This window comes from Phlebotomus argentipes, unplaced genomic scaffold, assembly GCF_947086385.1.
Source record: "Phlebotomus argentipes unplaced genomic scaffold, Phlebotomus argentipes genome assembly scaffold_18, whole genome shotgun sequence".
NCBI lineage: Eukaryota > Metazoa > Arthropoda > Insecta > Diptera > Psychodidae > Phlebotomus > Phlebotomus argentipes.
In genome coordinates this window covers 18,638,797-18,664,075 of record NW_026776177.1, presented here as the reverse complement: position 1 = coordinate 18,664,075, position 25,279 = coordinate 18,638,797, and the positions used below count along the sequence as shown (strand labels likewise).

General features: G+C 43.0%; 7 protein-coding genes across 7 annotated transcripts; 2 read left to right on the top strand and 5 right to left on the bottom strand.

Annotated features, from left to right (window-relative positions):
• The first annotated feature begins 642 nt into the window (after nucleotides 1-642).
• Nucleotides 643-6,169, top strand: LOC132259287 (uncharacterized). The gene is made up of 7 exons (XM_059756850.1): nucleotides 643-905; nucleotides 1,120-2,248; nucleotides 2,902-3,497; nucleotides 3,568-3,887; nucleotides 3,966-4,007; nucleotides 4,840-5,071; nucleotides 5,141-6,169. Exons 1-7 carry the CDS (start codon nucleotides 720-722, stop codon nucleotides 6,167-6,169), a joined length of 3,534 nt encoding a protein of 1,177 aa, XP_059612833.1. The 5' UTR covers nucleotides 643-719.
• On the bottom strand, nucleotides 2,737-4,421 carry LOC132259919 (zinc finger protein 420-like). The gene is made up of 2 exons (XM_059757741.1): nucleotides 4,076-4,421; nucleotides 2,737-4,016 (listed from the first exon to the last, which is right to left on the bottom strand). Exons 1-2 carry the CDS (start codon nucleotides 4,256-4,258, stop codon nucleotides 2,868-2,870), a joined length of 1,332 nt encoding a protein of 443 aa, XP_059613724.1. The 5' UTR covers nucleotides 4,259-4,421; the 3' UTR covers nucleotides 2,737-2,867.
• A 40-nt stretch (nucleotides 6,170-6,209) lies between the features above and the next one.
• LOC132259920 (EARP-interacting protein homolog) lies at nucleotides 6,210-7,523 on the bottom strand. The gene is made up of 2 exons (XM_059757742.1): nucleotides 7,331-7,523; nucleotides 6,210-7,277 (listed from the first exon to the last, which is right to left on the bottom strand). The coding sequence occupies exons 1-2, from the start codon at nucleotides 7,367-7,369 to the stop codon at nucleotides 6,210-6,212; spliced, it is 1,107 nt and encodes a 368-aa protein (XP_059613725.1). The 5' UTR covers nucleotides 7,370-7,523.
• Nucleotides 7,524-7,890: 367 nt separating this feature from the next.
• LOC132259715 (histone deacetylase complex subunit SAP30 homolog) lies at nucleotides 7,891-8,805 on the bottom strand. The gene is made up of 2 exons (XM_059757460.1): nucleotides 8,123-8,805; nucleotides 7,891-8,062 (listed from the first exon to the last, which is right to left on the bottom strand). The coding sequence occupies exons 1-2, from the start codon at nucleotides 8,510-8,512 to the stop codon at nucleotides 7,946-7,948; spliced, it is 507 nt and encodes a 168-aa protein (XP_059613443.1). The 5' UTR covers nucleotides 8,513-8,805; the 3' UTR covers nucleotides 7,891-7,945.
• Nucleotides 8,806-15,532: 6,727 nt separating this feature from the next.
• On the top strand, nucleotides 15,533-20,952 carry LOC132260299 (plastin-1). Its single transcript, XM_059758327.1, has 5 exons — nucleotides 15,533-15,794; nucleotides 17,201-18,311; nucleotides 18,485-18,763; nucleotides 19,594-19,847; nucleotides 19,916-20,952. The coding sequence occupies exons 1-5, from the start codon at nucleotides 15,717-15,719 to the stop codon at nucleotides 20,093-20,095; spliced, it is 1,902 nt and encodes a 633-aa protein (XP_059614310.1). The 5' UTR covers nucleotides 15,533-15,716; the 3' UTR covers nucleotides 20,096-20,952.
• Nucleotides 20,953-21,182: 230 nt separating this feature from the next.
• LOC132259285 (histidine-rich glycoprotein-like) lies at nucleotides 21,183-21,969 on the bottom strand. Its single transcript, XM_059756849.1, has one exon. The coding sequence runs from the start codon at nucleotides 21,967-21,969 to the stop codon at nucleotides 21,184-21,186; it is 786 nt and encodes a 261-aa protein (XP_059612832.1). The 3' UTR covers nucleotide 21,183.
• Nucleotides 21,970-23,076: 1,107 nt separating this feature from the next.
• On the bottom strand, nucleotides 23,077-24,551 carry LOC132259866 (uncharacterized). The gene is made up of 2 exons (XM_059757666.1): nucleotides 23,866-24,551; nucleotides 23,077-23,800 (listed from the first exon to the last, which is right to left on the bottom strand). Exons 1-2 carry the CDS (start codon nucleotides 24,544-24,546, stop codon nucleotides 23,231-23,233), a joined length of 1,251 nt encoding a protein of 416 aa, XP_059613649.1. The 5' UTR covers nucleotides 24,547-24,551; the 3' UTR covers nucleotides 23,077-23,230.
• Between the last annotated feature and the right edge of the window lie 728 nt (nucleotides 24,552-25,279).

Below are 25,279 nucleotides of genomic sequence, written 5' to 3'. Positions count from 1 at the left end.
GCCTCTGCGTATATTTTTTTTCATGGCGTACTAAATTAATTATTTTGAAGAAATTTTTAAACTCCCAACAATTATTTTTATTACATGCGCGTTTTATATGATCGAGAATATGCCGGCATGGGCGAACGATAAAGAATTTAATTACGGCTCGGAAAAGTATTGTCCCGACCTGAAAAGAGTGAAATTGAGCAATTTCCGTGATTTTCTTTGCATTTGGAAAAATTCTCATTTTGGCCGAAAATTCTGACGTCACTATATCCAACATCTGCCAACATCAGACCGGTGCCACTCGACAAACAATCGGCGGTCGTTTGTTTGTCTGAACGGGTGACAGACCAGCCCGGTGACGAGCGGTTGTCTTATTGTCATAAAACGGGGCCGAGGAAAAGAACGCATAAATACGATATTAGTAGCTTTCCAAACAAGAATGGTAAAAAAACAAGGTAGAAAATGACTTTTAAGTCTTTAAAAAGTGTTCTTTGGGAAAGTTTCAAGCCCGGAATATTAGAATAGGGATATGTTCAAAATCAGCTTGCGTAATCCTTGTGAACCCTAATGGGTTAAATTTACATTCTTGTTTGAAAAAAAACGGCTGTACTAAAGCGCCTGGAGATAGCTTCACAGCACAGTTTCCATTATGGCTTGGCTGTCTGGCTGTCATCGCATAAACAAGAGGTGCCAGAAGTCCTGAAAATTGGAAAAATCGTGTCTATTTCACAATGTTAAGAGCCTGTTTATCACAAAATCCAGTGGGGAAGAACCATTCGATGGAGAAGTTGCCTTTTGTGAAGCAAGAAATCGCTGAGGTGTGCAGGATTTGCGAAACTATGGAAAATCTTCTTGACATTTCCACTGAAGAATTCAGTCACTTGAACGAAAAACTCCACAGAATTGCTGATTTTGAGGTAAATTGCGAGTGGGAGTGGTGCAAGAGCCTCTATAAATCTTATTATCGATGTTTCCATTTTAAAGCTTTCCCTGGGATGTGTATTTTTGGTCGATTGTTTGTCCGTCCTGAGCACAAGCTGAGAAAGGGGGTTAGGGACATGTCAGAATTGGATTAGGCACTGTGTTGGAGTGTTGCTCAACGTCTACATAAATCGTGTATCCCTTTTGCAGGACGATTACAGCAGCTTCTTGAAGTTCATCTGCATATCTTGTGGCACAAAACTCGAAAATGCCTTCGACTTCAAAATCCAGTGCGAAGACACGTACAGAAAGCTTGTGGATCAGATGGACAATAGCATATTTCAGGATTCCCTCTTCAGCAATTCCGGCAGCGACGATCTCGATCACAGTGGCAGCAATAGGAATTTTACCGATGCCCACAGAGACAAGTCATTCTTTGAGATATACGAAGTGGTTGAACTGGAAGCAAATACGAATGACACGAAAACCATGGCACAGAATCAAATCAAGAATATGCGACAGCAGCAATTCAATACTCAGAAGACGAGCAACAGCAGCAAGAATTTCTCCAGCGGCGCCAACCAGGGCGGCGGCTTCATGAAAATGCTGAACGTGAGAAGGACGGAGAAAGCCAAGGCTTCGTTTGTGTGCGCAATGTGTGATGAAACGTTCAAGGAGAAGTGGAAGATGAGAGAACACATGCAGCGCGTGCACTTGATACGAAGGCGGCCGATCTACGACAACGGCGATCGCAAGGCGACCGTCGGCCAGGCGGCATTCAGACATCCGCCGACGCCGATTGAAAAGAAATTTCCGTGTAACAACTGCGGAAGGCTGTTCCGGACGAAAGCCTACTTAGAGATTCACAGCCAAGAGCACGGTGCGTCGAAGCTGCGTTCTTTGCTGCACGAGAGCACGTCCAGAGGCTACAACGCAGCCGCCGATGCGTACGGCTCGGCGGATCAGGAGGAGGAGCATGGCGAGGCCAAGTACACGTGCCACCTGTGCGACAAGTCCTTCCAGCGCAGGCAAGGACTGCGCGTCCACTACCAGATCCACACAGACGAGCGGCCCTATCCGTGCACATACTGCGAGAAGGCATTCCGCTGCCGTTCTCACCTTAACAGACACATCTACACGCACACTGGCGAGAAGAAGTACAAGTGCCAGGTGTGCCAGAAGTGCTTCACGCAGTCCGGCAGTCTAAGAATACACATGCGAATCCACACAGGAGAGCTTCCCTACGAGTGCCCGAACTGCCTCACGAGGTTCAGGGTGAGGAAAACCCTGCTCAACCACAGAAAGCGGTGCTTACCAGTGAAGCAGGAGAGATACAAATGAGGACAACTAACTTCGGATTTATCTAACATCTTTCTACGAACTGAAATAGAATGCTAAGGAAGAGCTTATGTTCAAGTTACTTGTATTACGAAATTAATAAAAGAAAATCACCAATTTTAAGTTTAGATTTGACAACACAATCGTGTGTTTTTCTAATTGTTAGCAATAATTTTAACTACATAAATGAAATTTAAAAATTTCACTTGCATTTTCTTTTTGAAATGTTCTTGTAAGTTTTGCAATCAGTTTTTAGAATTATTGAGTCTATATCAAAACGCATAAAAAATGCAAATACTTTTTTCATCAATAAAAAAATTGATTCTAAATTTGTTCCAAACGTCACCAACATATTCTTTTCTATCCTTTTAGTAAACAAGAAGTATCTTGTGCTTTTTCTCAGGAATCTCTCCTCTCTTCTCAGGAAGACTCCACAACAATCTGTGATGTTTTAGCTCAAGGATTACAAGTGAAAAACGAATATTTGGCTAAAGATCATTTGACAGGAATTTTATTTTTCCTCCCGAGGGTTTTCTTGTATAGAATACAAGGATATTTTTGGTAGTACAATGATTACAATATCATTACACATTCAGGAAATTCTGCTGATACACAATTTCTTAAAGTACTCCTGTTGCACTTTTAATTTTGAAGCACTTTTCACGGTGCTTCGTGAATTCTCGCTTCTCTCGGAACTTCTTCGGACAGCTGGAGCACTCAAAGGGGTACTCGCCCGTGTGGATGCGCATGTGGATGGTGAGTGTGCCGGATTGCATGAAGGATTTGCCGCACTCCAGGCACTTGTAGGACTTTTCGCCGGTGTGCGTCTTCAGGTGTCTGCTGAGGTGTGTGCGGTAGCGGAAGGCGTAGGAGCAGATGTGGCAGGGGAAGGGGCGCTCGCCGGTGTGCATTCTGTAGTGCTCGTTCAAGTACTGCTTTCGGAGGAAGCTCTTGCCGCACTCCTCGCATTTGTGTGGCTTCTCGCCGTTGTGGATCTTCACGTGCTTCATGTGTTGCAGCGTGTTCTGGGACTTATGGCCGCAGATTTGGCACTCGAGAGACTGCGCCTTGGAGCCGAACGACACCATATGCACCTTCCGGTGGGACTTCATGTATGTCTTCGTACGAAACGCCTTGCCGCAGAAGTCGCAGGGGAATGTTTCGGCGCTGTGCATCTTCCGGTGCCGCATCATCGACACATAGTGCGTGTATTTGGCGCCACAGACATTGCACTCGTGTCGCTTGCTGTTGTGATGCACCCCATCGATGTGGTCCCTGAGCTCGGCCCTTCCTTTGAAGCTCTTATCACACATTGAGCAGACGAATGCCCCATTTGGCTCATCCGCGATCTCAGCAACACCCACATTTGCCATCACTTCCTCGTCAGAACTCACGCTCACGTCGCACTCAATGGGCAAAGTCTCCATATCTTTGGCACTCTCTCTCATCTCAGTCCACCTGTGGAACTTCTCTGACTCCTCGAAATCCCCCCAATCTGACGAGTCGGAATCTAAATTAATAGTCTCTCCGAGTTGCTGTGGATGCTTCATAACTTTCAGCTCCTCGAAGTATATCTGCTCGTTCTCCACTTCCAGGTCATCATCGGCGTCTCCCGCTGGATCAGCAGCGTCGGATCTTTGGTCTGTGTTGCGCATCTGACTGAGAAGCTTCCTGTATGTGAATTCGCACTGTGACTTGAAATCGAATGCATTTTCCAGCTTCATGCTGCAAGTCACGCATATGAATTGCAACCAGGTGCTGTAAGTGTCCTGCAATAGGAAGGAGGATGCATTAGGGACTTCACAAGCTATCCTCAGTGTGAGCCCACCTCAAAATCGGCAATTTGGTGGAGTTTCTCGTTTAAGTGACTGAACTCTTCCGTCGATATGTCAACAAGATCCTCAGTTTCTTCGCATATTCTGCACAATTCGATGACTCCTTGCTGACCCAAATAGCCATCCAGTGCAGAATTTCTCCACGAAGTCTCGCCAATTGCATCTTTTCGATACATTTTCCTTGCACAACCCCAAAAAACAAAAGATTCACAGGTTCTTGTTTACATTTTCTGGTGTCAAAATCCATTCGACTGAAGTTGTTTCTAATTGCGTGGGATCAAAATGTAATGAACTTCAAAGAGATGAAATTCAGTTAACCCTTTGCGGTCCTTGCAGTCAGTGATGAGCTGAACTCAGCCGAAAAACCTGCTGAATTGCGATTTGTGTCTCGGCTAGCCGAAAATCCAAATTCTAACCAAGTCGAAAATACCAGAAAATCCATAAAACTCAATTTTCCGGGCAGAACGGGCAGAATTTAACTGAGGGGTGTATAAAACCCGGTGGCGAGCGGTCGGCTTGTTGTCATAAAACGGGGCCGACAGTCGGCTGGACTGTCGCCAGTTCAGACAAACGGGTATTCTGACATCACCATGTTGCTAACATCTGCCAACTTCAGACCGGTGCCACTCGACAAACAATTGACAGTCATTTGTTTGTCTGAACGGGCGACAGACCAGCCGACTGTCGGCCCCGTTTTATGACAACACGCCGACCGCTCGCCACCGGGCGAAGAGCTTGGATGTGTGGCAATGTTCAGTACAAACTTCATGCCTGATTTGTGCGTCAACTGGACAGAATCATCTGCAAAACCTCCTTTGCTGCAATCGACAATTAGTTCAATCGAGGGTTTCATGGACAAGCAGCTCTGCGCGAAGCAAGATGTCTTGGAATTGTGCAGAATCTGCGAGCGGATGGACAATCTCCTTAACATTTCCACGGAGAAGTTCAGCCACTTGAATGAGAAACTCCACCAAATCGCCGATTTTGGGGTAAAAAAAACATGAGTTTTCAAAGTATAATAATTTCGACAATAGTCAAAATAAGGGTTTGTTTTACAGGGAAATTACAGCTATATGCTGAATTTCATCTGCACCCGCTGCAGTGCGCGACTTGAGGATGCTTTTGACTTCAAGATTCAGTGCGAGAATACGTATAAGATCCTGATTTGCCGAATGGGAACGCATCGAGCGCATCCGCTCAGCGTAGATCCACTCAGCGAGCTGAAATCAGTGAAGACTGAGCGTCCTGAAGAAAAGAGCGATCCTGAAAAGATGAGGATCAAGACTTGGGTGGAGAAGAGTGAGAAAACTCCAGACAACACTGGATTTGTGATAAGAGAGAAATTGAGATTCGCTTGCGCTGATTGCGGCAAGAGGTTCAAGAAAAAGTGCCTGGTGAGGAATCACATCTTTCGGGCGCACGTCAAGGACATGCCTTTTGGGTGTGAAGTGTGCAATTTGAGATTCTCCCTGGAATCATCCCTGAAGGCGCACAGGCGATTGCACTGCGACTCTCAAGTTCCGTGCGATGTCTGTGGAAAAACGTTCAAGAACCTGTCTTATATGAGAGGCCATCGGAGGAAGGTGCATTCAAAGCCACCGCGGCCACAAATCAATCCAGGAACTGTTTGTCAGACGTGTGATTTCCACGCCAAGAACCGCACGACTCTTCTAGCCCACTTGAAGCGCCACACCGGCGAACTGCGCTTCAAGTGTGACGTGTGCGACAAGCGATTCCTACGGAAGATGCAACTGAAGAGACACCTGACCATTCACACCGGCGAGCGACCGTACATGTGCCACATCTGCTCTAAAGCCTTCAAGGTGCGGCCCAATCTCAACTCACACATGATGAGCCACAGCGGCGAGAAGAAGTACAAGTGCAAGTTCTGCGAGAAGTCGTATCAGCAGTCCTACGCGCTGAAGGTGCACATGCAGCGAGATCACTTGGACGAGCCTCGCTATGAGTGCCCAAAGTGCTTGGCGAAGTTCCGACAGAAGAAGATAAGGACGATTCACGCGAAAACGTGTCGCGGAGAGCCGCCTAAGGAGCCACGAACGCTGGAAGATTTGGGAAACAGAAGCTAATGTGTATAATTTAAATGATTTTAAAAGACAATGCGGGCATTCACAGGAGGATTTGGTACTTGTACTGGCGCGGAACCTTGCTCACGATCACTCGGCCGTCGTAGCTGAGAGAGGCGAATGTCCACGGGTCAGCACTGCTCCACTCCACGCAATACACGGAATCCTCGTGCTGCTCAAAAGTCTGCAGCAGTCCGTCCTGGAGGCGCTCCCTGCCGGAATCCGAGATGCTGGGCATCTCTTCGCCGTGCGCCTCTGAGCTGACGCTGGAGGCGCACGTCAGGAGGACCTTGCTGTCGGAGCTGCTCGAGAGTACCAGCTGGTCGTGAAATGTGTTGAATTTCACGCTCCAGACCCAATGAGAGTGGTCTGAGCGCATGAAGACCGCCTCCTTTGTGCTGCGACTGTCCCAGATCTTGATGCAGCCATCATCGCCGCCCGTCACGATGTGGCACTGCTTATTGGGATTGCAGTCGATGTCGCGCACGAGCTGCGCGTGAGCGTCCTCAATTGTCCAGGCGGCGTGATTCACGTCCCGGATGTCGTACGAGCGGACAGAGCAGTCGTGAAGGGTGATGAATTGGTTGCCCTGGTGGTGCTGCGACCACTTGCCACCAGTCAGCTTCGGGCAATTCTTGGAGTTGATCTCCGCCACGACTCGCGTCTGGCTCTCCGCCCTGTTCATCAGCAGCACTTTCCTGTCTACCACTGTGGCCAGAATGTGTCCGTCCGCTGGATGGAATTCCGTAGTCTTCACCTCACTCCCGTGCCCGTCCAGTGGCAGCACCTCAGCGTCCTTGAAGGTGAGGAACTCCTCGCCCTCCGGTGGCGAGTCCATATCCGGGAGTCTCAGCAGAACCGTCTGCATGAAGACATTGCTGCCCTGCTGGCTGCTATTGCAGCAAGACACCAGTAGATTCGCATCGTGCGGACTACTGTTGAGCTTCCACACCTCCCCGTGTGGATGGGCGAAGATCCTGGACTTGATGGCAGCCTCGCCATCCTCATTTACCTCTAGCAAGTGAATTTGATTGTTCGGCTTCAGGCTCTGTGTGGCTATGAAGAAGCGAATCTCGTTGTTCTCCGCCAGCTGGGACACGAGTGCTCTGGCCTGAAGGCAAGGGAATCAGAGAAGGTCCATTGAGAGCTATGAGAGATAAATACCTGGAACTCCAGACCGTAGATGAGAATTCCTTCCTCCATTTCTAAGGTTATGTTTCAATTCTCCTCCAACAAAGGCCTGAACGGCCTGAAGTTATTGAACATTTTTGAATAACTTCCCGTTGAAACACTCAGAAAAATGTGTTCACATGGAAAACACAGCAGCAATCCTAAGGTTCAGGAGGAATTCTAGGAAAGCAATAAAGCTTCCGAAGAGAGAAAGAAATCTTTTTAATACTTAAGCGCATACAATCGTTCTGCCATCAAAGTGGCCCTGAACACCTGAGTCGCTGCACCATTCCATCTCGCCACACTTGCGATTCGATTTACAAAAATATTCACACTCGACGTCGAAACAGGATGCTTTTGGGATACTTTATCATTAATCCCAAATCGCATTAATTGGGTAATTATGACTTTTTCTGAAGTTATGAATCTGCCATTATTGCACACGATAATTGCATTTGGCTCGATTTTCGTTCCTGCCACCGCGAATCAACGGCAGCGTCATATCCCGCAGCCTCTCAATGGATTTCATATGGGGAATTTGAACAGCGCTAAGGTGTCGGTCACCAATAAATCTTTTATTCATTCTCATTCGAAGCGCCTGTTGGCTCATTAGGGGCCTTCCCCGCCCCCGTCCAGCTTATTTGAGTTGGATTTAACCATGTAGATGAAGTAAGTGAGAATCTCCTTTTCCTTGACGGGAATTGTCTTGAAGTGCTTCATGATGGTCTGCAAGAGAGAAGCAGCCTTAGTGAAGATTTCACTTAGAACTGATCCGGAACTACTCACGTCAGCCAGCTGCGCCTTGTTCATTCCCGGACGCGTGGAGACTTTGTAGTGTCTCTTGTAGCGCCTCAGGGTGTTCACTTGAAGTTGGTAGAGATCCACTTCAGGAAGATCCGTGTCAGTTTCATTGCTGTCTTCCTCGCTGTCTTTGCGGCGTCTCTTCGTCCGGGCGCATTGTATCCGGGTCTTGTGGAAGTCGCAGATGTAAATATGGTGGGCATGACTGTCAATACTGAGCTTTAGACGACGCTGGGTCACAGTTTTCTGGATCCTCTTGTTGTAGGACGCGTTTCCCGCTGTGTGCCTGCACCTCTCGCCGTCGTCTATGAGACAGCAAATTTGGTCAGACGGTCCCCGGGAGTCCTCCTCGCCTGTGCTGAAGCCGTTGTTCATGTTGTCCAACACCTCAATACTCCGTTTCCACTATTCTGATCACTGGGATGCTCTAGAGACAATTTAGCGACAGAGAGCTTCCCCAAAAGTCACCACACACCACGGAACAAATAAACAGAGGTGGTGAATATCCGATGAGGGGAATTAGGAGTTTGACATATCCGTTAAATTTACAGAGAATGAAAAGATGAAACATTCGATATATTCCTATTCAAAACACTTTCCTGAGACATTATTGCACAGAATTGTTTGACGGTAATGATATACGGAGAAGAAACCGTAACAGAATTGAGAGTGTTCCCCAAAATCTACAGTTTTGCACTCTTTTCACGAGTGAAAGGAATGAAATTTATTGTAGTTATACTTTCGATCCCTCTCACGCGTGGCGCTCGCTGCCGCTTGGTGGAATTGAGAGGTTTCACATATTGACGGCACGCCTCTCAGTTTTGATGCAAATTTCTCGGAGTGGATAAGTCATTTTATCTCGCAAGGAAAAGTTCTCCAGTTTTGGTGAGAAGATAAATTTTCAGTGGTGTTTTTGTGGTGCAAAGAAGTGTACAAGGGAATAAGATGGATCACCAGGAGATTATGAAGGAGTTTCAAGTGAATCTGGAGCGTGAATTGTGGCCAGAAGTAAGCTCTCTTTGTCGTTGCGTATAAGAAATCCACAGATATTGGGGCTGCCGCCGAAGCCGCTCTGACGAAGGTGGCCTCCCGGGCGGCTGTCTATTGATGAAATAAGGGCGTGGGGTGTTTCACCACGTGGCGGATCCACGCGAAATCAAGCATCGAGCGTGTTATCAAAAAACGCCGAAGACGCCTTTCTGTCTTGTCACTGAATTTTGTCTACCGAGTCAACCAAAATTTGAGGTTCTATCGGTTTACTCTTCCGGATCACTTGTGACACGGCTGAACGGAGGTTTGGGGTGCTCCGCCCAGTTTTCTTATTTGAATTCCGTCGTCACGATTAAATATACGACCGAAATCCAGACGAAATCGCAAGTATCATCTCGGTAAATATTGGAACAGGTTGATAAACACCTCATATCGCTGGCATCTCGAGTATTTCTTTTACCCGAAAAAGGCAGACATCCAGAGGAGCAGCACATTTCAGAGGAATTCTTCAGTGCTTGAGAAGACACTCCGTGTGAACTTCATTGAAATTCAAAGTGGCTGAAATGGGGAGGGCGTTTAAAGAGGTGTATTATTAATATATTGCAGAAGAGGCGAGGGAGAAGATATATTCGTGTTAATTTTCTCGCTTGAACGCCGTTCCAAAAGGTGTACATTCTTTTTCGCTAAAAAATCCACTGCGGACTCTTGAACACCTAATTGTTCGGCTAATGGATATACTTTACGACATGCGAAATAAATGTGCCGAAAAGGTCTGAATTTCTCTCCAAAAAATTGTCATAGTGAGATGCGGAAGAGGCTCACAGTCACCGGAAATCCCTCCTCGATGGTTAATCATGCCGCCTGAGACATCAGGGAACCCGATTATTCATTTTTTTGCGCGGAAAGTGCGCGCGATTCTCATAAACTGCACGATTCGTCATGCAAAGTGACTCAATTCGTAATCAATTATTGTTGATATTCTCAGTGGCTTAAACAGAGTTTCTCGTCTTTTATTCGCCTGTCTCTCTCTGTCTCTCTCTCTCTCTGCTGCTTATGCTGAAGGCTGACGTCATCGTTTTGCAATGCTGGAGGTATTTCTTCTTTCGCCATGAACGTTGTGGGTGAGAATCGTGCTGGAATTGGTGGCAAACATTCGATCTTCTCATCTCGCCTGCGAAGCGATTTCGCAAGATGAGCCGAAGAAAAGTTGAGGAATTTTCACCATAGCAAATCTCACTATGCGGTCCCTTTTTCGATTGAGCTCAAGTTCAACTGCTTGATTTACACGCAAAGTGCGGATAATCGGAATGAATTTAGGTTAGATAAGACCAGTGAATATCCGAAGTCTATATTGTAGAATAGATTGAAGCAATTCTTGGGCAATAAATTGGAGGAATTATGTCTTTATGGGATATTAATTTCCGCCTCTTGGTGTTGTTTAGGGCCACTGCGATAGTATATTGTAAACTTTTACTGTTCCACATATTGTCACCAACATTTTTCCGTCATTTTCAATTCCATCGATTTCAGTGTATTGAAATTGATCCCTTTTGCTTACTGAATTAAAGTTGTTTTAATCTATTTTTGATGGTTATTGGCTTGATATTTACCAGATTCACATTGGGTGACTCCTTTTTTGGCATCTGGCCTGAGATCACGATTCCTTCTGGGAAAGCATTGAAACTCTTCATCGCGGACTGGAAATTTTAAGTCCGTTGGACTGTTGTCTCTGTGTGGCAAGACTATTGGCGACACGTACGAGATTGAAAACGAGGAGACGCAATAAAAAAGAAGACATTGCATATACAATAAACGTGATTTTTTGTGGTGATTAATAAGAGTCAATGTGTGATATGAAAACTGAGTTAATTGCAATTTACGCACATGACTTGATTATGAGAATTTCACATAAGGCAAAAAAACGAGAGGAGACACAAAGTGCAGGAATTGAAGAAGACAGACACTTCATGAATACGCCCCATTCATCAAAAAATGAGGAGCGCGAGTCATGTAAAAAGTGGCAATTATAAATAAAATCAAGAGATTTCTTCATAGAGTGCGATGGCAGAGGAGTGGAGGAAATAATTACTTTAAATTGGTCAAGAGGAAGAGGCAAAAATAGCAATAAAGTACGTGGCGACGATGAATTAGCCACGGTGTCGTTTCTTTCTCTATAATATCTCAAATGGAAGAATTGTGGGAGTTTCTAGCAATTCACAGTGTCCCGCAAGTTGTGGCACCACAAGTTGGAAATTCACCAAAAATTTCTTTTTCTCAATGTCACTCGGGTGTTATTGTGTAGATTTAAAGAAACTCGTTTGCTCCATTCGTGTTGCATCTGATTTCTTCGAGCGTGTATTTGTAGATTTTCTTCTCTTCTTCTAATATAATATATATAATTATATATATATATATATATATATATATATATATATATATATATAATTATATATATATATATGTTATTATATATATATATATTATGTATGTATATGTATATATATATATATATGTATATATATATATATATATATATATGTATATATATATATATATAATCTTTTTCTGGAGAATAATCTCTTTCGCATAGTAGTGGGTATTTAATAGAGTTCATGTGTTTTTTCCCTCTCTCTCCGGCGATTCTTTCACACCCGACACAACACACTCTTAAACCAGTTACTCAGATGATATAGAAGATTTTTTCCTCACTCCTCGTTCATATACAATAATAATATTTACATTTTTTTCCTATGCGATCTATGAAGTAGATGCGGAGTGAAGTTAAGAGATCAAAACTTTTTCATGGCTTTTATACTTTTTTTGTTAATTTCTAATTGTGTGCACTGTTGACTATGTAAAGCCGCCCAAGAGGTGTGCAATGCGTGAGAAATTGCATTCGTGCGAGGAAATTTTTCACGAAAATCTTCCTTTCTATCGTAACATTTTCTCTTAATCACTTTGAGTTCGCCTCTGATATTATTTGAGAAGAGTAAGTCTTTAATTCCACGATAATGTTTCTGATTACAACGATGTCTGAGCTGTCCTTCACAGAATTTGATCTGAGTGCACGATTTGAATAATTTATCGTCGTTTACTCATGTAAAAGACGGGTGGAGAAAAATTAATAAAACGATGAATAGAGTTGCTAAACATATAGTTCTACGGTTTTAAATTTCTTCTTGCCAATGAAAGTCTTAAGTGAATATAATCTGTGAGTTTAGCCAATCTGTGGAATTTACTATAAAATCATGCTGAATGCTCATGACCTGAGGAAAACGAAGGGGGACAACTGCTCAAGGATTTTTTTCTCCACTGAGAAGTCTCTCGTGAGATGGAAAATATTCTGAAAAAGGCAAAAATCACATATAAAGTTGCCTCATTGTGTGGTATTTATATATATATAAAATGACTTTTAATGCACAAGTTTGTAATGATTGAGAATGTATTGTGACAGATGAGCGTGAAAAATGATCGCTTTAATGGCATATTTTAATGTGAAAACCAATGAAAGATTAAATAGAATCCCTGCTATTTCATCTCCAATTTCATGCACTTGGTTGTAAAATGAGATAAAAATGTTTGAATGAAAAATCATGTTGAATAACAAGACAAGGCGGAAAAGGTTGAAAATTATCTCAATTAGTCAAGATTTAATTTTCGCAGTCGCAATGGCGGAAAAATTAGCTCCTATCAATGGAGCACAGTGTGAACTGATTGATGAGTAATTAATCAAAAGCAGTCACGATGAATTCAATGTCTTCACTGTTATCAAATGCGACTTTTTCGCACTTGAATTATCCTCAAGTATTACAGTTGAGTGACGATAGAGTCTTGTCAGGAGAGTCGCTGTGGCGTTTTGATAACAGAACAAATAAAAATTTACTTGAGAATAATTAGAAAATTAATTTCGGGGCACTTGATTGTGATCGTTTGATTGGAGTTATTTGTCGTTAAAAATAAGTGAGGATTCTCAAACCACTTGATTTTTCACAAAATTCTCAGAATGGAGAAATTTTTCATCAGAAAAATGATTTATGCACAATAGCTCTTGAGGATTTTTATCTTTCGTGCTTCCGGTAAATTTATTGCACAACAAAATTGTAGTTTTGTATCGCACTTTTGCTTTAATGTGAGAGAAAAAAGAGAAATGTATATATATATTTAACAGAAATGAGTAAGCAATCTTATCAGTTATTATTACAGTTTCTATTTTCATTGAAGATGTCGAAGAAGAAAAAGAAGGGAGAAAAATTACCCCCACTGAGAAATGTTGAGGAGATTGACTTTGGATGTGTGTCATAGTGAGTGTGTAAAGTCTATAAGACTATACTTTTCTGTGCAAATGAAGAGCTTACAATATTAATCACTTTCCATTTTATTAATATGATTTATATAGTAAATCACGTTGCCTATAGTGGCATTATGTAAAGAGGAATCATTTGTGAATATAATTTTTGGCATAATTTAAATATAAATGAATTTATCGAGATCTCACTTTCTTCGCATGCCAACCTTCATTTCCTCCACTGAACCTTCAACCGCGAGAGCGTGAGAGAGAGAGAAAATTTATGGATTTTTCCAAATAGTCTGTTGCTAAGGATTTTCATTTTTAACATCATTTTAAAAATTGTATTTTTACGAGGTGCTCAAGGTACTTCTATTGTACAACACGAAGGCTAAACTGTTAAGAAGGTACCGGTAAAGTATCAAACGTCTTGAGCAAATATTGAAATCATCGTCACTGTGAGAAAGTGTGACATGTGTGGGGAAAAATCAATAGATATTATTACACCACCAAACAACAAGTTTCTTTGCACAGCGGCGTGTAGATAATTTCTAAAATGGTCGAGCAAGTGTTGGGTGCTGTAAAATACTTTGGGTGATGAGTGAGATAAGGAGGAGATGTGGTGCGAGGGTGCGTTTTCGAATTTCATCCCTTTGCGCCTATTTGCCGTCGCGTCATTCCATTTCATCAACTCTGACTAAATGGTTGGTTGAGGCATAATGAAATGGAAATGCGAGTGAGAAACTTTTTCCTAAAATAAACCTATAGGAAAATCAATAGAGCAAATAAAGCGGAGAAAATGGTCTTTCGGAATTATGGCGAAACGAGATGAATGAAGAGGAGAATGGGAAGGCAGAAATATTTACATTTTTTCACATGCTATTCTCGATGCATTGTATGCAAGTATTATAAGATCATTGTCTTGTTGACATTGCCAAAGAAGAGACTTTACAAATGGATTTGCTTCAAATGCTGTGTACATTGCAAAGTTGCACTTGAACTATGATGAATTGCGCTGAAAATTTGTTTGCATGAGAAATTTATTGGGCTTTTACTCTTGCAATACATCAACAATGCTGGAGTTGAACAAATACTGTCTTTCGCGTAAGATTAGGCGGCAAATTGTTATCATAAAGTCTTGAAGTGGGCCAATAATCCTTAACATTTTCCATTTTCCCATTTTGCGAAAAAATTCATGCAGATATGGGGTATCATAATAAACATCGCGGAGCGAAAGACCTCAAGATTCACAGACGAATTTTTACATTTTCAATGTCACTTATCTTTCTTTGGAAGCAAAATAGACACCTTGGTTGAAATTCACTGTTTCGTTGACAAAGTGTGAATTTCGCCTTGTTTCAATAAAGTGAAAATGTAAAGTTTCGCGTGACCGTATAGATTCCATTAATCAGCAAATTATTCATTGTGTCTTCATTATTATTTAAATTTTGCCATTGCTTTCAGTACGTTGGTTTTCCTTTTGAAATGGAGAACATTTAAAATTGCAAATGAGAGTAAAATTGCTTCTGAAGAAGGTTATTTTCTGTTATCTCATTAATGAATTCTGCTTCGTGACGTATTTTTGAGTGAAATTAGAAATTGATAGATTGTTTCTGTTAAGGAATATTGACATTCCTTTGCGTGACACTGTCTGACTGTGGCCGCAAGAAATACGAGATTGTGTGACACAAGTTCAAAGAGTGATAATGACAAAAAACACGAGTATGATAAATAATTCTCTTATCAATTTGTAGAATTTATGATTTATACACTCTTTTCTAATCATCGGCGTGTGTTTGTGGTGGTCTGATAAATCTCCTGGTGATTTTTGTGTCTACTGGGTGCGTGGATTTCCATCTCTCTTTTGCTGCAAAGGGTTTCCTCGCGCTTTCGCGCTCATCTAGGAGTCAGGAGGGGAGTGTGGCTGTGTCTGATGAGTCGCATAAGTCAGAAATAAAAGCTTGATAAGAGTACGTCACCGTAGAGCAAATGCGAGTGTGGGAGAGACGTTGATGGTGGTGAAGAAGAGCCCGAGGAAGGGCGATGAGGAGACCAGTGGGAGAAAAAGAGGAAAACTTCATTTCACTTTCAGTTGCTCAGTGACTTCGTGTGGTTTCAGTTTGATGCAAATTCGTCTCACAGGCAGCAGTGAATTTTCTATTTCTCTTTCACACCTCACATTAGAAAGTGTCTTCGCTGCTCAATTTGCCCCTAAAAGAGGAAAGTAGTCCTCAGAGGTCCTGTGAAAAGCGTCTGGACACTGTCTGTGTGCGTGTTCGTGTGGTGCCTTATTTTTTGGATAAAATGGATATTTTGGCGGTCGATCAGCATGAGATTATGAAGGAGTTTCAGGTCAACCTCGAGCGTGAATTGTGGCCGGAAGTAAGTTGATCCTCAAATTCCACACCTTCTTGCCCAGCTCACGATGAGGGCAATTTTTCGGTCACCTGCCTTTTTGGGAGGGACGGAATTCTGATGGTATTATATAACATTTTGATTGAAACTTCTTATCAAGCTCCAGTTATCGGCATTTGCTAGAAAATTCTCCATATCGATCCCACTGCAGGCAGTCGTAAAATATTGCTATCGTTGAGTGGCAGAGGCAGAAGGATTTCACCTGAAGATTATAGCAGTAATCTTATCAATCCGCAATTTAGAGGTTCTATTTCCAAACCCACCCAGGAATTTGAAGTAGTATTTCTTAGGTAAAGGGCAAAAAGGGCTACACTGCGGCTGAATTCCTCCGTGTCAACATGCAAATTGTTCCGATGACTCGGATGGGTTTGTAGGGCGTTTGCGTACGATTTCCTGAATGAGTCAGACGTCTTGTTTTCTCATGCTTGAGATTGCTTTTGAGAGCAGCAATATAGTAAATAAAATTGAGAATGATTTTTTTATCTCCCTCTCACTCAGTGGGGGGAAGCAATGTAAATAACATGGTGAAGAAATTATAGCAATTTCTCACGATGAAAAGTGTTAGACACAACCATTTATCATAATTATAATGTTTCATGGTATTTAATAAAATGCAATAGCATTATAACTATTAATATGTCAAAAAATACCTGAAACTCTTCACACTCCCTCATTATCTCTCTTCAGCTAGTGTTAATATTCACATTTCGTCGTGTTGCGTGATTGAAGAGATACTTTAAAAAGTTAATGTGGTGAAAATTGCTGCCATTGAATTTTGAAAATTTGAATTGAAATACTATTCAATATCTTAGTTACTAATTGGTTAGCTATATTATGTAGAAAAGAGTCAATGATAAATACTCTTGATTTGCTTGCTATAATAGCAAAATAGTTGTCTTTTTAACGTGAGTAGAAATTTAATGACCGACATTCTCGATGAGGAAGACGTAAGAAAAGAAGAGATTTTCTTGCATAATCTTAAATGCAATGTGAAGAAAACCAAAAGTTGCATCTTTGTGATCACAAAAAGTGAAAATGGGAATAAATCTTCCGACCAGCATGATGAATATTTTGTGCATGCAAATTCTTGTGTGAATGAAACCGCGTTGAGGAATTGATTTCATGAAACTGTAACACTTTTCTGTGAAAGAATTTCGAGAGTTGTATAGTAAATCCATCATTTACGGACTTTGCAAAGCAACAAAATGATATCTTTTCTACATAACAAACTCCTATTCGCTCTCTATTTATAGAGAGTGTTTCTTTGAAAACTCATGGTTATTGGAATTCAATTTGTAACTTGTAATCCCCTTTCTTATCATCGAACGTGGTATGAAAATTTGTTAACACTGTTATCTTCCTGTCTCTTGCAGATTGATAAAAACAATGATGGGTACATTGAGCTGAAAGAGTTGCGGGAGGCGCTGGATCAGGTGGGATTCAAATTGCCCGGCTATCAGATACGCGAGATGGTGAATGAGTTCAGCCAGCGCCAGGAGGCACAGAACAAGGGACGATTGACGTATGATGAATTTGAGTCGCTGTGCATGGATCTCAAGGCGAAGGATGTGGGCAGCAAATTCAAGACGGTGGTGTCCAAGAAGGAGAATCTGGAAACATTGGGCGGCATGTCGAGCATCTCGGCCGAGGGAACAACACACAGTGTCCGTCTGGAGGAGCAATTGGCCTTCTCCGACTGGATCAACTCAAATCTGGGTCACGATCCCGACCTCAGGCATCTCCTGCCCATCGACCAGGAGGGCAAGACGCTGTACTTGAAGATCAAGGATGGTATTCTCCTGTGTAAGATCATTAATCACTCCTGTCCGGACACCATAGATGAGAGAGCGATCAACAAGAAGAACCTCACGGTGTACACGGAGTTTGAGAACTTGACTCTGGGCTTGGTGTCAGCTCAGGCGATTGGATGCAACATTGTCAATATCGATGCTCACGATTTGGCCAAGGGAAAGCCCCATCTTGTGCTCGGACTCCTCTGGCAGATCATCCGAATTGGCTTGTTCAGTCAAATCACCCTGGATCACTGTCCGGGTCTCGTGGCGCTAGTCAATGATGGTGAGAACCTCGAAGACCTCATGAAGCTCTCTCCAGAGGCCATCCTTCTGCGCTGGGTGAATTACCATCTCGAGCGTGCGGGCGTGCAGAGGCGCTGCACCAACTTCCAGAATGACATTGCTGACTCCGAGGTGTACACGTACTTGCTGAAGCAGATCGCGCCGAACACCGCCGGCGTGACCCTGGAAGCCCTCAGGGAGCACGATCCGCTGCAGAGGGCCGAAGTGATGCTGCAGCAGGCGGGAAAACTCAACTGTCGCAGCTTCGTGACACCACAGGACGTGGTGGGCGGCGTGTACAAACTCAACTTGGCCTTTGTGGCGAATCTGTTCAACAACCACCCGGGACTCGATGAACCGGAACAGATTGAGGGATTGGAATCGATTGAGGAAACGCGAGAGGAGAAGAGTAAGTTGCCTCATTATCTCACCTACTCTGCTTTTTTTCTGCTGCTCTCGCATCTTTCTTCGGCGCGCACCTCATGTGAAAATTCCCATGCGGTGTGTGGCAAGAGGAAGATGCTCCGGCCGCTCACTTCTTGCCTTTTGTCTCACTTTTCACTATGTCCCGGCCTTTCTCAGCGTACCGGAACTGGATGAATTCAATGGGAGTGGCGCCACACGTGAATTGGCTGTATTCAGATCTGGCCGATGGTCTAGTCATCTTCCAATTGTGCGACATCATCAAGCCGGGAATTGTGAATTGGAATCGGGTGCACAAGAAGTTCACGCCACTGAGGAAGTTCATGGAGAAGCTGGAGAATTGCAATTATGCCGTTGAGCTGGGCAAACAGCTGAAGTTCTCACTGGTCGGCGTGGCTGGACAGGATATCAGTGATGGCAATGCAACACTGACTCTTGGTGAGTATATGAGCTACTTTCTCAATGGAAGCGTGTAATTAATTGCTCTTCGTTAGTCAGCGTGTTTAACATTTAAAATGATTGCTAATTTGACAAATTGCTAACGAGATAAATAAGGGTCTCTAATGTGTTTTCCCAAACAAACACCCAATGAAATTATTCAGTCAACACGATGTAGTTTGTTAGTGTTTTTTTCTTCTTTTCTTTCCTTCACATCTGGCTAATTCAATTTCAATCTCATTTCACCGGTTTGATGTCGAGTTGTGTTGGATTGGTGAATTGAAGAGGCAAATATTGTTGATTAATTATGCATTTCCCTGAGAGAGAAAATAAGCTCTTGAAAAAAAAAAAACTGCGCACGAAGAGACACAAGATGTTGAGTTGAGAGAGGAATTGTTTGAGAGAAAATACTTGTTTATAAAATCAATGACTCATTTGAATGTCAAGAAATTTTGCATAAATTCACTTGCTAATTTAACAGCGTGTATGTCTAGTAAACCTTTTTCCCTCTCTTTCTTCGACTGCTATGAGCCATCATTTGCTAGAAAGATGTTTACTTGGCAGGAAGTTGATATTCTTCTTCCGCTTCCCCGCACACTTTGGCGAGCCCGAGTGAGATGATAAAAGAGTGTGGAAAGGTGTGAAAAATTGGGTTTTTTTCACACTAAACACATGTTCTTCGTAAAGATACTCCATCAGTATTATGATAAATGTTTATCTACTATATCTCATGGTGGTTTCCGCGCTCCTTGGAAAATCGTGTGACTTGTTTATCTTGGATTCGTTGGAAGTGAGTCACAGTGAGTAATTAATGTAACTCAATCTTGCAGCTCTCATTTGGCAATTGATGCGAGCCTACACACTGTCGATTCTGTCGCGACTGGCCAACACGGGAAATCCAATCATCGAGAAGGAGATCGTCCAGTGGGTGAACCAGAAGCTCCAGAGCGCCGGCAAGAGCTCAAGTCTCAAGAGTTTCCAGGACACAAAAATATCAGATGGAATAGTTGTAATTGACCTGATTGACTCCATCAAGAAGGGCAGCATCAATTACGATTTGGTGCGACAAGGAGGCACTGAAGAGGTGTGTGAACACTATAATTCCCTTTGCCGTAGATTAATTGACTAATGCCATTTGGTGTCACTTTGCAGGACAATTTGGCCAATGCCAAGTATGCAGTGTCGATGGCGAGGAAGATTGGTGCTCGTGTGTACGCCCTTCCGGAGGATATCACGGAGGTGAAGCCCAAGATGGTCATGACAGTGTTCGCGTGCCTGATGGCGATGGACTACATTCCAAATATGGACAGTGTCGACACAAATTCCCACTAGAATACTTCTCTTGTCGTCATATTTTTTCGCTTAAGGAAAAAGATATAAATTCATAATTGTGTATTTTAGGTGCTTCTCATGGAGAAATTATGATTGTTTTACCTTCGTTTGTACCTTCGATCCACATTCTATTTTCCCTATATAAAAATTTGTAATATTTTTTATTCCTCTTCTGATGCAAGAATCAGTGAAATCTTTCAACTTTTTTGTAGAATAATTCAAGTGGTATAATCATTTTTCCTTAGATTTAAATCGCCTAATTTCAATATGTTCTGAATTAAGTGATTCCACTGTAATTGTTTAGTATCTTTGTTCAAGTGATGCAGTATTTGCAACAGCGCTAAGATTGTGTGAAGGTTGATTGATATATTTTACATAATTGTAGATTATTATGCATATATTAAGCAAGGAATAATAAGCATGACAAAAGCTTCTCCAAAAACACACACAGAGAAATTCCATTGATTTTTTGCTGATTTATAGGACAAAGAGCAGGGCAAAGTGTAGCGAAGCAGTGTGCGATTTTATAAAGAGATTGAGCAAAGAGTAGCAGAGAAGTTGAGGTAAAAGTGCCATCCGCAGTGAAGGAGAAAATGGGAGATATATGTGCAATTAGAATGGCACTGGAAATTTTTAATAGAAAGTATTTTGACTATTTAAAGAGCAGAAGATGAAAAGGAAACGTACTAAGCACTAAGCGTAATATTTAATAAAATTATATCCACGTAAAAAATCAGTAATTAACCATTTTTTACCAAAATAATCAATACAATAATTTATAAGTAAATAATTATAACAGTATAATGTGTAACAAAATGGTATGGTTTGCTACTATTTTTAATATAGTAAGATTAGTAAGAAAAGCTGTGTTGTTTCTCTTAATTTTTTCCACGAAGGATCCAGGAAAGAATGAGCTCGAGGGAAAAGTGGACGGGAAAAGTGGATTTCCTTCGATTCAGCAAATCGTTGAGCGACAAAGTGGAGTAGAGGAAAGTGAGAAGAGCAAAATTCACTTCATATTGGAGTTTATTATAAAATTCCTATTATAAAATTGCAAATATGTTTTCAGTGAGTTGTGTGTGGCGTTTTTAGTAATGGTGGCCGTAGTGGTGGCCGTGGTGGGCAGAGCACGGGGCTTTCGCGACGCTGGGGTGGCATCCGAAGACCAAGTTGTGACCGCATGGCACATGAGGAGCGTGAGAGACGTAGGTGTAGTGCTTGGTGTTGCCCAAGTGTCCGTGTCCATAGCCGTGGCCGTGATGGTGTCCGCCATGGTGCTTCTCGTGATGGCCATAGCCGTGGTGTTTCTCGTGATGACCATAGCCGTGGTGCTTCTCGTGGTGGCCATAGCCGTGGTGCTTCTCATGATGTCCATAGCCGTGGTGGTGTCCGCCATGGTGCTTTTCGTGGTGTTCATAACCGTGATGGGCGTGATGACCACCGTGATGGCCATAAGTGGAACCGACAAGAGGAGCGTTCTGACTCTGCTGCTGGGCGGGGGCTTCGGCCATGGCAGGGGCTTCATCGGCAGCATCAGCTGAGGCAGCAGCGCGGTAACCGTGGTGCTGGTGCTTGTAGCCATGATGTTCGTGATGTCCCTCATGATGTCCGTAATGGCCCTTGCTCTCGTGCTTGCCATATCCGTGGTGCTGCTGGTGGTGGTGCTGCTGGTGGTGTCCGTAATGGTGTCCACCTTGGTGGCCATGTCCGTACTGGTGTCCACCCTGGTGTCCGTAGGAGCGCACCTCCCTCACGGCATCTTCGGCCACTTCCTCGGCGGGGTTCTCAGCAACAGCCACAGCCTCGGCGACTTCTTCCTCGCAATAGGCCACAGTGCAGATGGCCAGCAGGGCAACCACGATGAACGCCTTCATGATGACTTCAATGAGAATGCTGTTACTCGATCAGGAGAACTGATTGTCAATTGATTATCGGCCGCTTTTATAGCCAAAATTATTCTAAAGTCAGCTTTTCCCTCCCATTCCAGGCCCACTTCGTGCGTCAATTGGATTTTTGCAGCATTTGCAGGTGATTGCACTGAATGCAAATTTCAATATCGACAAAATTTCCGTCACACGGGAAAATTCCATGCACAAAAATGCCTTCCTTCACTGTAAAAAAAAAAATTTGATAATTATGCAGAGAAATTCTTCTCGAAATGAAATCTCAATGAAATATTTTGCATGCAAATCAATCGAAATACATTTAGATGAAGAGATTTTACGAATAAGCGTTGTAAAATGGAATGCATTTGAGTTATGTGTGCAAAAATTTTAAATAAATTCATTTATTTTTGTCAGTAAAATGATTCAATTTCAATCTACACATCTAATTCTTATCTAAGCATTTGCAAAATAATCATTTGTACTTGTAATTTACAAGTTGCAAATAATTTCATTTAGAATGACTGTGAGAAATCATCACATTTTTGCAATCATATTTACTTGTTTGATTAAGCAATTATTTCATTGATTTATAAAGATTTGATAAGGAAATTATCCAAGTGTTTAGCTTCTCAAGCTAGAATTATCTATTTAATTTCTTTTAAGTACTTATTTTTTAATCTAAACATATAAACGGCTCATAAAAGTGTCATAAATTCCAATGTTCAGTGCGTTTCAAATCATGCCACAGAAAATATAATATTATTATTTTATTGCTTTTATCTATACAATCTTCTTTCAGTCATAAAATTTTCATAAAATTTGTTTATAAGATTTGTGGAATATTTTTGGTGAGTTTCACATATCAAATCAAAGTGATTTGGTTTAAAATCTGCCAACAAAAATTGACTACATATAGCAATTAACTTACGTCCGATTTTCTAAATTGATCATGTGAATCATAGTACATAAAAGATATTTACGCAAGGACAGAATCAATAATTTAATATTTATTCAGGAATTGCTAATTAGGTATTCTTTGCAGATAAATATATTCGCATTTCTTCGATGTATTGATTACTTCTCAATCTCTTTCAATTCTCTATTTCCTTTGCGGAAACCAAATGTCTCGTACAATCATCAACCATTGCGCAAATGTGGATTAATCAACAGCATTAAAGAAAATAGACAAAATTCATTTCGTTTACTAAAATTTCTTTTGTAATTTATTGCAGTGTTCTAATACACATTTCTATGCCTTGACAGGCTCTTTTGCGATGTAAGTCGCCGGAGACTTTCCTGGAAGCGTGTCCGCCGATCTGGAGTTGTGTGTCGCCTTGTTCGTCTGTGCGGAAGATGAGTTCATCATGTCAATGAGTTTGGCCATCGTTTCTTGCTTCTTGTTGGCGGGATTTTGGGCTTTCGGTTGGTCCTTGTCCGAGGGAGTCTTGTCCTCCACCGGTGCTCCAACAACTGGGGCTGAAGGTGTTGTGCTGGCTGGATGATCATTGGTCAAGTGAGCCGGCTGGACGACGATAGATGAGGCTGGTGCCTTCTGATTGCTGCCCTTGTCATTGCTGGAGCTGGGATTCTGGGCTGCAACGGTGTCCGATGACTTGTACCCACTGTGTCCACCGTGTCCGCCGTGTCCACCGTGCTGGGAGCAGGGCGCAGGAGAGACGTTGGGAGTGCAACTGAGGACCAGATTCTGACCACATGATGTGGTTGGTGGCGAATAATGGTAGCTAGGAGGAGGTGGAGGTGGGGGTGCATAGTGGTGACTGTGGCCAGCGCTGCAACCGTGTTGTGCCGGCGTCGGATGCTGTAAAGATACACAATTAAAGAGAATTAATTTAGCACCAAAGGAAGGTAGAAAGATCAACTCACTGCATAGGGTTCGTAGTACACATGGGCTGGAGTTTGGTGGTGATGAACAGGTTCAGGAGCGGAATGATAAGTAGGCTCATGTGAGTGATAAGCAGGAGCTGGAGCGTGATAAGCAGGAGCTGGAGCGTGATAAGCAGGAGCTGGAGCGTGATAAGCAGGAACTGGAGCGTGATAAGCAGGGGCTGGAGCATGATGAACAGGAGCAGGAGCTGCTGACTCATAAGCAGGGGCTGGAGCATGATGAACAGGAGCAGGAGCTGCTGACTCATAAGCAGGGGCTGGAGCATGATGAACAGGAGCAGGAGCTGGTGACTCATAAGCAGGAGCTGGAACATGATGAACAGGAGCTGGCGACTCATAAGCTGAAGCTTGCTCGTGTGCATGTGGTGGCTGAACGTGAACGTAGGTGTACTTTGGCCTTGGATAATGGGGACTTCCGTGGTGATCGTAGCGATCATCATAAGGATCGTACGATTGCTCATCTCCGCCTCCATAGTAGTTGGACGATGCCACATGGAAGTCATCATCGAAATCGAAATCAAAATCGAAGGTTCTGCGCTGAGCGTTGCCAAAGCCTCTATGGGGATCATGGAGATCGTCCTGGAGGTGGAGAGGCTGCACCGGAAGGGCATGTGGCGCTGGCTTTTGGCGAACATCCCCAAAACGATCCACACCCTTCATGTTGTGCGGCGAAATGTATCCCTTCGGCTTGAGCGTCTGCTGAGGCCGTTGAGCCTGGTTAGTGCTGCCAACGTAGTAATCCCTAGAGTAAGGCTGCGTTGATCCCATGTAGGAGTGATAGTGCGGACGATGATCAAAGTGATAGTTCCTCTTATCCTTGCACATCATGTATGATCTCTCATATGGCGTTTGAGGATTGATCTCCACACACACTGTCGTTGGTGACGAAGCCTTCTTCTCTCGCGTCAGCACTTCATCACTGGCCATGGCCAACTCACTCAAGTCATTATCCATTTGCGTATCGAGATCGTACGCAGCATAATCGAGAGGATGTGCCCACACACTGCACAGTACGCACAATCCGACTGAGATCCACAAGAAGCTCTTTTCCGGCGTCATTGCGATGCACAAAAATCACCTTTTTCTGACGATTATTGTGTCCAGCCAGGGTTTTATACGGGAAAATTGTTAGATCAGCGCAATTTGTCGGTGAAATATGATTGTATTGACTCTGTTGCAGTCTCTCTTCGTCGGCGGTTCTTTCACAATTGGCCCATCTTCTGCCGATCGCGAGGGTGTGAGGTGGAAATTGGGAAAGTTCATTGCAACACTGCGCCACTTGCAAAGGGGGATTCTCAGGAAATTGCTCTTAAGTTACATGTTTGCGCCGCACAGACAGACATTCAACTCAGCGACTTTATTGCTGAAGATATTGACTTGTGAAATTTTTTTC

What these genes read in the sequence shown, in the direction of transcription:
- LOC132259287 (XM_059756850.1), top strand. Translation starts at nt 720, where the DNA reads ATGTTAAGAGCCTGTTTATCACAAAATCCAGTGGGGAAGAACCATTCG. An exon ending in ACAGAATTGCTGATTTTGAG is followed by an intron (nt 906 to 1,119) that starts GTAAATTGCGAG and finishes TCCCTTTTGCAG; the next exon opens with GACGATTACAGCAGCTTCTT. An exon ending in ATGAATTGCAACCAGGTGCT is followed by an intron (nt 4,008 to 4,839) that starts GTAAGTGTCCTG and finishes GGCAATGTTCAG; the next exon opens with TACAAACTTCATGCCTGATT.
- LOC132259919 (XM_059757741.1), bottom strand. Translation starts at nt 4,258, where the DNA reads ATGTATCGAAAAGATGCAATTGGCGAGACTTCGTGGAGAAATTCTGCA. An exon ending in ACCAAATTGCCGATTTTGAG is followed by an intron (nt 4,017 to 4,075) that starts GTGGGCTCACAC and finishes TTCCTATTGCAG; the next exon opens with GACACTTACAGCACCTGGTT.
- LOC132259920 (XM_059757742.1), bottom strand. Translation starts at nt 7,369, where the DNA reads ATGGAGGAAGGAATTCTCATCTACGGTCTGGAGTTCCAG. An exon ending in TCTACGGTCTGGAGTTCCAG is followed by an intron (nt 7,278 to 7,330) that starts GTATTTATCTCT and finishes CCTTGCCTTCAG; the next exon opens with GCCAGAGCACTCGTGTCCCA.
- LOC132259715 (XM_059757460.1), bottom strand. Translation starts at nt 8,512, where the DNA reads ATGAACAACGGCTTCAGCACAGGCGAGGAGGACTCCCGGGGACCGTCT. An exon ending in ACAAGGCGCAGCTGGCTGAC is followed by an intron (nt 8,063 to 8,122) that starts GTGAGTAGTTCC and finishes TCTCTCTTGCAG; the next exon opens with ACCATCATGAAGCACTTCAA.
- LOC132260299 (XM_059758327.1), top strand. Translation starts at nt 15,717, where the DNA reads ATGGATATTTTGGCGGTCGATCAGCATGAGATTATGAAGGAGTTTCAG. An exon ending in GGAAACGCGAGAGGAGAAGA is followed by an intron (nt 18,312 to 18,484) that starts GTAAGTTGCCTC and finishes GGCCTTTCTCAG; the next exon opens with CGTACCGGAACTGGATGAAT. An exon ending in CAATGCAACACTGACTCTTG is followed by an intron (nt 18,764 to 19,593) that starts GTGAGTATATGA and finishes TCAATCTTGCAG; the next exon opens with CTCTCATTTGGCAATTGATG.
- LOC132259285 (XM_059756849.1), bottom strand. Translation starts at nt 21,969, where the DNA reads ATGAAGGCGTTCATCGTGGTTGCCCTGCTGGCCATCTGCACTGTGGCC.
- LOC132259866 (XM_059757666.1), bottom strand. Translation starts at nt 24,546, where the DNA reads ATGAAGGGTGTGGATCGTTTTGGGGATGTTCGCCAAAAGCCAGCGCCA. An exon ending in TGTACTACGAACCCTATGCA is followed by an intron (nt 23,801 to 23,865) that starts GTGAGTTGATCT and finishes GTATCTTTACAG; the next exon opens with CATCCGACGCCGGCACAACA.